Genomic DNA, 10,654 nt, shown 5'->3' on the forward strand with positions numbered 1-10,654 from the left:
CAAGGACTGCACAATCATGACCGTGGTGATAATTATTTTGCTCAGTATTGAGATGAACTGCGTTCACAGCTTCATGTCTTTGCACCAGTATAGGAATAAATGTGCACCCTCTTTCAATCTTAAGTATCAGGATGTATTAAAAAAATCACCTCCTTAGCAGGTTCTAAAATAACTGAAATACCTACTGGGATGATAAACAACACATGACATCATTAAACCCTTTTATTATTTATTTGTTTGTTTATTTATTTTAAATGTTAAAAACAATATATGAAAAAACGTACATGATTCAGTATCTTATAGATCCACTTTCAGCAGCAATAACTTGAAGCACCTGGACATACTGTTTCTGTATGACTTTATTGGCCTCTCATATCTCATAGGGTGGAGTAATCTTGGCCCACTCTCTTTTATAACATCGTTTCAGTTAGTTTGTTCAGTCCTGTCAGTTAGGACAGGTTCCAACTCCTGGTTGAACGTAAATTGATTCAATGCTTATATACAGAGTTTATAAAATCAACATGCTTCTCAGGTACAATCTAGGCCACCAGAAAAGGGAAATGACCTACAGCAAATAAAAGCAGCAGTGCACCAAAGGGTTAATCATAATTAATCCTATTTGAGATTTATTATGTCTATATCATGGCTGGGGGGTCCAATTATTTAATCTGATCACAGAATAGCCACGTAAATACTCAAAGAGCAAGCCTGAGGACTAGATGAAAAAGAGTTATCTTTTTTGTTTTAGTTAAAAATAATAATAAAAAATCAAGGTGAAAAGGGGACAGAACAGCAGCAGATGGGGTCATTAAATTTCCTGCGGTGAAGGTACTGAGCTTCAATGTTTCTGTGAAACCTCCACACAGGAAGGGGATTGCTGTACAGACAGATAAGATAAATTGCCCTTTCATAACACCCCAGTAAAACAAATGGGAGTGGTTTGTGCTCCCACAGTATTTAACTTACTCTGACACTGGCGCACTCACTGGTCTGTCAGCGAACATGTCGGTAGACTTTTCTAAGAACGCAACAGAGAGGCCCGAGCCTTGTAAGGCAGAAATTAAAGGTGGGTCCGGTTTTATACAATTGTATTGCCAACAAATGTTCAGATTTAAACTGCTGCTGTGAAGACTGTGATTTCATTTCAAATAGGGAATATTCCCAGCTGGCTGCAAGGAACGCTCCTCCGAAATGGCCCTGGCATCTTCACTGTGGGCGACACCAACTACAACCACTGGTTTGATGGGATGGCCTTAATGAGTAGCTTCACCTTCAAAGACGGTTGGTACAGCAATTCTTACCTGTGCACAGCTGCTAATCTGTTAATTGCTGCAAAAATACATAAATAAAAAAAAAAAAAAAAATGTAAAGCGCACAGATAAAAGACGCAGTATTTGTTTCCTTGCAGGTGAAATAATCCATAGAAGCAGATTCCTCAGAAGTGACACCTATAAAGCTAACATGGAAGCAAATAGAATTGTTGTGTCCGAAATGGGGACGATGGCTTATCCAGACCCAAGCAAGAACTTCATCTTCAAGTGAGCATACTCTTTATTGTTACAGGCAAATTCAGCATATTTGATATTTTTCATGAAATAACTGCAGTAGTCTTCGTTTGTAATTCTTTATCAACAGTTGCAGTATTTATTTGGCAAACAGTGCCGTTATATACTGTAAGAACTTTCCCTGGCATCTAGATTTGCCAGCATTAGTCTGTTTTTTCTGCTGTCTATTGTAGTGTACAGCAATATTTTTGCTGTAAAGATAAACCCTATGTTACTGTGCTTTATAGAATATAAACGTAACAGGTAAATACTGCAAACTGTTTGGATGCCAGACTACTTTTATTTAGTTAGGGGGTGATCGTGGCTCAAGAGTTGGAAGTTCGCCTTGTAATCGGAAGGTTGCTGGTTCGAGCCCCAGCTTGGACAGTCTCGGTCGTTGTGTCCTTGGGCAAGACACTTCACCCGTTACCTACTGGTGGTGGTCAGAGGGCCCGGTTTGTGCCACCAGTATCCTGCAGCCTCGCTGGACACTGGTCTCGCTTCTGTCAGTGCGCCCCAGGGTGGCTGCGGCTACAATGTAGCTTGCCATCACCTGTGTGTGAATGGGTGGATGACTGGTTGTGTAAAGCGCTTTGGGGTCCTTAGGGACTAGTAAAGCGCTATATAAATACAGGCCTGTATTTGGCCAAATACAGGCCGGTACCCATCCTATTTAGGGATGGGTACCGGTATCGGTTCTGACATAAAAGGTAGTAACCAGACCGAAAAGCAGCGCACATTTCGGTACTTTTTTTCCTTTGGATTCCAGCCAATCATTTTACCTTTGCGAGCGTAGTAGGCGGGCCCAGGTACATACGTTCTTTTAGAGCAGAGCTTAAAAATGCCCAAAGCGAAGCGGTCGAAGTCTGGCTGTACTTCACAGCAAAAGATGCAAACTCAGCAGCCTGCAACAAGTGCTTTAAGGTGATACTGTGCAAAGGAGGTAACACCTCGAATCTGATGAAACACCTGGCGACGTATAGCATTTTGTTAAAAGCCGAGAAATACGCCGTATTTGATAGCTTGCTGCGAGACCTCACACCGTGCACATCTACTGCGGGTGTGGTGCCTGTTATCTGACCCGGAGCAACATCCCTCAAAAACCCGAAGAATAGAGTCCTGGCCCGTAGCCCTGTCAGTGTAGCAGAAATGATGAGGGATGATGATGGCAGCAGCAGCCGTTCTTCTCTGCGTGAGTAGCTTAATGTTGTTCGTGTTGAGTAGGCTAACCACGTTATTAAATTAATGCATGTAAGGTGAACTAGCAAACACCATCTAGTTACATGCGGCTGTCCTGTTGTTTGATGGCAGATGCTCCCTTCACCCTGGCCAAAAAGGCTAAAATGACCAAAGAAAAAGTGGAGAACAGCTAAACATGAGAGGTTTTTGGACAAAGTTTGTTTTTTGCATTGTTTAAGCACTGCTTCCAGCCAAGAGTGATACCATAAATCCCCTATAGCTGCAGAAAAGGCTAACATTGTTATCTTTTTACAAAAAAACAGCTGAACATGAGAGGTTTTTGGACCAATTTTGTGTTCTCCATTCTTTAAGCACCGGTTCGAGCACCATTTAAGCACCGGCACCGTTTCAAAAGTACCGGTTTGGTACTGGTATTGGATAAAACCTAAACGATACCCATCCCTACTCCTATTGCAATCTCCATAGACGATATGTTATTTTATGGTTGCATGTCTTCAGTTTCCTTTAAGTGATTTGTGCTACAGAAATGCTGCTGTTCTCTATTATTTGACAACTATGCTGAAGATGAACACTGGCTGAGCACTGGCTGGTTATTCCCAAAACCTTTTCAGAGTGAATAATTTAAATGTTTTGTGTATATTCCTGAGAAAATATATGGTGTCATAATATTTCTCAAAGGTATCCATGTTTATGGTTTCTTGTATGTTTGAAGATTATACATGTTTGTTTGTTTGTTTGTTTTTCTAAGTTTTGTGGTAGTGCAGCTATTAAATAAGACCATGCGGTGCCATTTTTGTAAAATCTGGGTAGTCACTTGGACTACGACTCTGCGACACAGTTATAATCATTTTTGTGTAGGAACAACCTCGGGGCTGTTTCCCTTACTGCTGTGAATTTTTCACTTAGATTCACATAAGGCAAACATTTACAGGAAATCAGGTTTCTTTCTAATCTGTTCTCTTATTCACAAGGGGTAACTACAGGAGATGGATCCGCATATTTGTGTTGGCACAGATTTTTAACACCGGACGCGCTTCCTGGCACAGCTCTCCCAAGGATTTGTGTCTCCTCCTGCTTTTAAACTGGGGATCTTTTACATGTTAAGCAAATGCATTAACTAGTGCGCTATGGAGGCGCTCTCTTTCCTGTATCAATATCACACTCAAAACCCCCAAACTTTTTACTTTTCAGGGCAATCACCTTTCTCAACCACACAATGCCTGACTTCACCGACAATGGCGCGAGCAACTTCATCAAGTATGGAAATGACTATTATGCCACTTCTGAAACCAACTACATCAGCAAGATTGATCCCGTGACCCTGGAAACCCTGGAAAAGGTAACGCTGCCGGTTAACCTTGAAACGTGTGAACTCAAAACCAAGAAAGACTTTGCTTCAGACCTGATATGTTTCTGAAATATCTCACACAGGTGGACTACTTGAAGTACCTGCCTGTAAACTTAGCTTCGTGCCATCCTCACTATGACAAGGAGGGCAATGCCTACAACATTGGAACGTCAATAGCGACAAAGGGCAAAACTAAATACGTACTGTTCAAAGTTCCTGCTGTCTCAGACAAAGGTCTATAAGTGATTCATGTGTTTTATGTTAAACCTCTAAACTCAACAGTAACACCTACAGCGTTTCCATATTTGTGCTGTCTACTGTCACCTTTCAGACAAAGGCAAGAAAGGCCCTGCACTGAAAAATGCAGAGGTGATCTGCTCAGTCCCCTGCCGCTCCCTTCTCATGCCGAGCTACTACCACAGCTTTGGCATGACAGATAACTACATCATCTTTGTCGAGATGCCTTTCAAGCTGGACATCCTCAAGATGGCTACTGCCTATATGAGAGGAGTCAGCTGGGCAAGCTGCCTGAAGTTCTGCCCTGAAGAAAACGTAAGGAGTTAGTAGGCTAATGAATGTGGATTAATAGACCGGGGACAAGGGTGTACTAGTGTTCAACACTTCAGAAAAAAATGGGATTGACTCTTTTATTTATATCTTTGTTTCTCCATCAGACTCTGATCCACTTGGTAGACAGAAAGACCGGCAAAGAAGTTGAGACAAAGTACTACACAGGAGCGATGGTCCTCTACCACCATGTGAATGCTTTTGAGGACGATGGCCACGTGGTCTTTGATGTCATTGCCTACACCGACAACAGCCTTTATGACATGTTCTACTTGAGCAACTTGAAGGAGAAATCTCAGTTTGATGAAAAAAGGGTTTCCAAGCCAGCTTACAAGAGATTTGCCCTTCCCATCCACGCTGACAAAGTGAGTTGTTTTCATGTAATTCATTTGGTCCTGCAATCGAACGGCTCACACATTAAAGGCTTTCACATGTCGACTGGATTTCGCAGAGCGTTCCAGTTGGAGGGAACATGGTGAAACTCAAGTACACGACAGCCAGCGCTGTGAAGGAGAAAGAAGGCAAATTCATGTGCCAAGCAGAGGTGCTCTGTGAAGGTAAAACCAACGCCACTCAAACGTGTCTGTTTGAGTGGTTCAAGGCAAATGAAGTTTGTTTATTTTTGTTTTTCAAATTGCTGTTTGTCATTTAAAGTTAATCCAGATAGGAGCAAAAATTGTGCTTTTATTTCCATCAGGCTTGGAATTACCCAGAATCAATTATGACATCGATGGGAAGAGGCACCAGTTTGTCTATGGGAACTACGTGGGGGATTCTGCAGAAGTGGTGGGAACATCCGACATTTCAGATTTCTTACATTTTTATAAATATAATTTGCCTATGGAGACCTTTAACTTCCAGAACAGACATTTAAATTTTGGGGAAGCAGGCTGTTCCTGGACGTATTGTTTTACAAAACTAGGGTGAAAAACTACAGTACTGAGAATAATCATTTGAAGCGAAATGTAGCAGTAAAACTTTTGTTTAAGTGTGAATTACACATTGCGCCATAAAACAACAATCCCCTTCATGGCACTTTTGGGTACGCATGCACATCAAGATATCAGAAACAATGGAAAGAAGACTTCAAAGCTCAGCCCTCCAACAAGAGGCATAAAGTCAGGAAGGCATAAAAGGAAATATTTTGTATTAGACAATTATGTTTTTTTTTATTAATCCTCACTAGACAATCAATTCTAAAAACAAACAGGAAGAGAGCGCTGGCTTCTGCTTGAACCATAGAGGTGACAAAAGACAAAAAAAAAAAAACATGTTAAGTGTCATAATCAGGTGTCTAACCCCCATGTGCTGGCAGAACAGGTTGAATGTACCTCTGCAATGATTCTTCAGTGCTCCACTATCTTCTGTGGGGGGTTAAATTGGGTCAGGTTTAGTGGCTGTTGAAGCCAAAGCATATGATGGAGGAGATTTTCATCATTTTGTCCTATAAATGAGGACATTCCCTCCCTAAAAAAAAGAGGATGTCAAAGTATCTCACAACAGAATAAAGGTGATCCCTCAGAGGAACTTTGTTTTTTAATTACCATATAAGTTTCCCCCTGATAGGAGACACGCCTCAAAGCCATGCCAGCAAAAATGCCAACCTGTGCTCATTAAAAGGACTTGATTCACGCATCAAGTACAAATTGCATCCATGAGAACATCAGCTGCTCATCATATTGTCCGGCAGTCTCATGTGATATGAGAATTTTACTGCTCTTTCTAATATTTGCACACAGAACAAAGTACTAAACGGGCTGATAAGCCAGTTGTGCTGTGTTGTGTATTGGTATTTCTGTGTCTGTAAATAACTTCTGACCTGCATGGACGTCTTTGTTGAGTGTGTTTCATCTGTTCACTCACTGTAGGTTGCAAAGTTTGACATGGAAACCAAGAATATGGTGTACTGGGATGAAGACAAGTGCTTGCCGTCGGAGCCGGTGTTCATCCCCAGACCAAACGGAGAGTCGGAAGATGATGGTATGAATACAAGTGAATGTGGTGTGCAAAGACGTGACATTTATTCTGTATTTGCTTCTATTGACAAGTTGAAGTTCAAGTCAATAAGAAGGTCTACAAAGATTAGACCAGATCTCCCCCCACTTATCTGTGCCTGTAATCTGTGTTGACAAAGTTGTGATACAATAACCTCCTTCTCCATTTGCAGGTGTGGTCCTAACATCAGTCATCAACTACAATCCAGGCCAGTCGAGCTTCATCCTGATTCTCGATGGGAAAACGTTCAAGGAAGTAGCACGAGCCTATGTGAATACTGAGCTGAACAAGGACATGCATGGATTTTTCATCCCACATTGAAAATAAAAGTTTAAAATAAAGAAAGGGAACTGTGCCACAGTAGCACATGTGGCACAAGCATGTATCGTAAGTCATTTCATTGTATTATCACTGGTATATGGTATAAAGTTAACCTCGTCATTTAAACAAAACACGTACTGTAATGTTACAATGTTACTGATATTACAAGAATAAATCCAACCAATGCTCCATATTTGTGGTGTCATGGCGAAGAGTTATGTTAACACAGTGTGGCTGTACACAAGGTCAAGGTCTCTGAGCAAATACAGCCTTCATGACACGGTGTTACTTGTTTCTGAAGATATAGAAATCTCAGATAAGTTATCAAAGGAGTAAAGTCCATTCAATTAGGCATAGGGTTATAGATTTAGGTAAACATTTATGGTAAACAATTGTTCCCATGTGAAATATGATTGTTGTGTTTCAAGGTACAGCGTTTCTCAATCGCTCTGGTGCAATTCTCATATCAGAATTATCAGTCTCACTACTCTTAACACTTCCCACCCACAATAGCACCTTTGTCGTTGTTTTTGTGCACGCTGCATTATTATTATATTATTCTGAGATTTTTTCCAACCTTTTATTGTCCAATTTTGATGAGTCAGTGCGAGATGTAATCTCAGTTTGTTGTTCTTACATGACAGGAGTGGAGCCTAGTGTGGTCTTCTGCTGCTGCAGACCATGTGCAGCACAGTCAGCTAGATTGTGCGTTCAGAGATGCAAGAAGGTTTTTTCCTCTTTTTCGGAGCATTCTCTGTATAATCATCCCTCCATAGAGATCGTTTTGTGGGAAAACCCCAGTAGATCAGTAGTTTTGGACATACTCAGACATATTCACTCACCTTTCGTCCTCATTCATTCAGCTTGAACTTCAGCAGGATGTCTTTATCACATCTACATGACTTAACGTTTTGGATTACTGAAATGTGATTGGCTCATTAGATAATTGTATTAACAAGCAGCTGAGCAGATGCAAAAGTGGTTGCTGAATGTTCTCTCATAGTATATATTTCCATTTCCTGTTTTCTAATGCTTATACTTTCACGTATATCATTTAGCATTTCTCGATTTCAGCAGTTTTCTAAAGTTTCAAAGAAATTCTTCACTTTTAATTTAGGCTGACACTTTTTCCAACATCATCACGATAAAAATCTTACAACATCCATTATTCATCTTTTCATACATCATACTGTTTCTCAATCAATCTGGTGCCATTCTCACAGCAGGAAAGTCACTCTCACTAGTCTCGTATTTCTCAAAAAAATTAAGGGATTTTTCACATTTGCCAAAACATTAACAGTCAGTCACTTTAACTGTGTGATGAATGAATAAACAACTTTCACAAGCCTTTGAAGACTTAAACATCAAAAAATTTAGTTTTTTCCCTCATAATCTTGCTTACTTTTGAAAAAAATCAGCAAAATAGGCCTAATATAGAAGAAAATATTTTCTGAAACAAATGAATTGTGAAGGGTTTTTTTTTAACTTTACAAAAGTGATGAAATGCAGAAAAGCAAACATAATACTCATTAAACTAAATGTATCAGAAAAAAAATAAGGAAATGTATACATAAGTCATTCTAAATACATTTAGCAACTACTTTAGCAGTGGAGCAGGCGTACCTAATAATCACAGTAATGCAAATATCTAATCAACCTTTCACATCAGCGGCAACTCAAAACATTTAGATATGTAGAGATGGTCAAGACAGCACGCTGAAGTTCAAACCGAGCATCAGAACAAGGAAGAAAGACTGAATGAAAGTAATCGAGAAAAACTGAAGAAAATGCTCCACCCATAAGTTGCCTTGTAGCATTTCAAAGGCCTATAACAACAATAATCACTCAGCTGCTCTGTCATTACAGATACAGCTCTGTTGCATTATTACAGCATGTACCATTTATCTTCAACATTAACAACTCTGGTATCAGTGAAATGAGTCCTCACTGTTCTGATTACCATATGATACAGCTCAATTTTGTTACACTGTGTGCAGAAGGTCATGTCGGTTTGACATGACCTTCTGCACACAATGCAATTTATTTACCACCATCAATGCGTGTCAATAACCACCGTGTTTACTGCCTAGCACTTGACTAATCAGAATCTAATCAGGAAGAGAAACATAGTCATCATTTTTTCCTTTTTCTTTTTACAGTGCGTGGGTCTATTATAGGAGAGTACCAATTCCTTCACGTGAGCTAGCCATCATAGTATCTTTCTATCAAGCTGACCTTAACTAACGGCACATGACCTCACTGACTTGTGAATGCTTGCATTATCTATTGCATCGTTCTACATCGTCTGATATCGATTACAAAACAGAAGCGCTCAGTGATTGGGCCTTTCCGTTGTTGAATGGAATAGCTTAGATTGACCACCAGGGGGAGACAAAGACTTTGCTTATTGAGCCTTCTCTGTTGAGGATGCATTAATTTGTCTTGACACTTTCGATTAATTCACTAGTAAAATTTAATTGCACATCAAAACTAACCAAATAGACAAAGTCAAAAATGAGTATGTTACATAGTAATGCCTCTGATAACACAATAACGTGACTAAATCGAGAATTTTTATAAAATACTGAAAATAACAGTGAGAATGGAACAACAGCTTGAGTTCTATAGCTCACCGAAACTGCAACAGTGCCGGTCATTAAATCACATTACACTGGACTCAGAGTACAAGTTATCTTAGTCCTATGATGCACTATAAAATGGCACTAATCCCCTTTAACAGGTTAAAACTAAAGATTTACTACAACCACCGTCCACCCGCCCAATTTTTACAGCTTCTTCCTATATGCCCATACTCCACGTTATCTCCAAGTTTCCTGAAAATCATCCAGGTAGCTGCAGATACATAATCCTGTTGACAAATAACTAGAAACAGTAGCAAAAAGATAACCTCCTTTGTGAAGGTAACTAAGCAAAGAAACAAAATGATCAGCTGGTCAGATATAACAAAGTAATAAAGCATTTTTAGAATGCATACCCACATATTTCATTAGTAGATCTAAATTGGACAGAGTACAGTAATGGTGTTAAAAGGAAACTGTGAAAACAGATTACAAAAGGGAATTGCAAAACTGACAGGCAGTGTGCCAGTACATAATATTTATTCTAACAGTCGTCTCATCTACGAAAATTTACACATACAGCACACGCTAATAAACCACACTCAGTAGTGCAATTTCCAAATCTTAAGTAGCAAATAAATGTTTTTCCTTGATGTCCACCACAACCAAATTACAAACTTGGGTATAATACATGGCAGTGCAAATGTTAAACTGTGGGATAACCACTTAATGTGTGTAGATACCCTGCATGTAAGGAGAGAACTCCTGCATTCAAGGCCATCACAAGTTAGACTGGACACATTTGCAGACAGTGAGAGGCCAGCTATTAAAGTATAAGATGTACAGTAAGGGTGAAATCCTACTTTCCAACCAATCAATTTCATTGTTTACAGCGTCATTAAAAAGTATTTTCCTAAAGATAACCTGAGTGCAAACAAAATGCCTTTTTTTTAAATGATGATTTCTTTTATTAATTGAAAAAAAGCTATCCAAACCTACCTGGCCCTGTGTGAAACAGTACATGACCCCTAAGCCTAATAAATGGTTGTGCTAGCCTTGGTAATAAGAACTGCAGGCAAGAGGTTTTGCAAGTATTGCTG

The 10,654-nt window shown here is 39.7% G+C and overlaps 1 protein-coding gene across 1 annotated transcript; it reads left to right on the forward strand.

Moving 5' to 3' along the window:
- Window positions 1-979: 979 nt before the first annotated feature.
- Window positions 980-7,159, forward strand: bco1 (beta-carotene oxygenase 1). The gene is made up of 11 exons (XM_085417766.1): window positions 980-1,066; window positions 1,153-1,281; window positions 1,409-1,538; window positions 3,936-4,083; window positions 4,176-4,326; window positions 4,424-4,644; window positions 4,767-5,024; window positions 5,111-5,216; window positions 5,357-5,445; window positions 6,528-6,639; window positions 6,827-7,159. Exons 1-11 carry the CDS (start codon window positions 1,003-1,005, stop codon window positions 6,973-6,975), a joined length of 1,557 nt encoding a protein of 518 aa, XP_085273892.1. The 5' UTR covers window positions 980-1,002; the 3' UTR covers window positions 6,976-7,159.
- Window positions 7,160-10,654: the final 3,495 nt, after the last annotated feature.

This window comes from Rhamphochromis longiceps, linkage group LG9, assembly GCF_057381845.1.
Source record: "Rhamphochromis longiceps isolate RC_006_pf linkage group LG9, R_longiceps_female_GT1.1, whole genome shotgun sequence".
NCBI lineage: Eukaryota > Metazoa > Chordata > Actinopteri > Cichliformes > Cichlidae > Rhamphochromis > Rhamphochromis longiceps.

Coding starts and splice junctions, on each gene's coding strand:
- bco1 (XM_085417766.1), top strand. CDS start 1,003: ATGTCGGTAGACTTTTCTAAGAACGCAACAGAGAGGCCCGAGCCTTGT. Junction 1,282..1,408: donor TAGCTTCACCTTCAAAGACG/GTTGGTACAGCA, acceptor GTTTCCTTGCAG/GTGAAATAATCCATAGAAGC. Junction 5,025..5,110: donor TTCCCATCCACGCTGACAAA/GTGAGTTGTTTT, acceptor TGGATTTCGCAG/AGCGTTCCAGTTGGAGGGAA.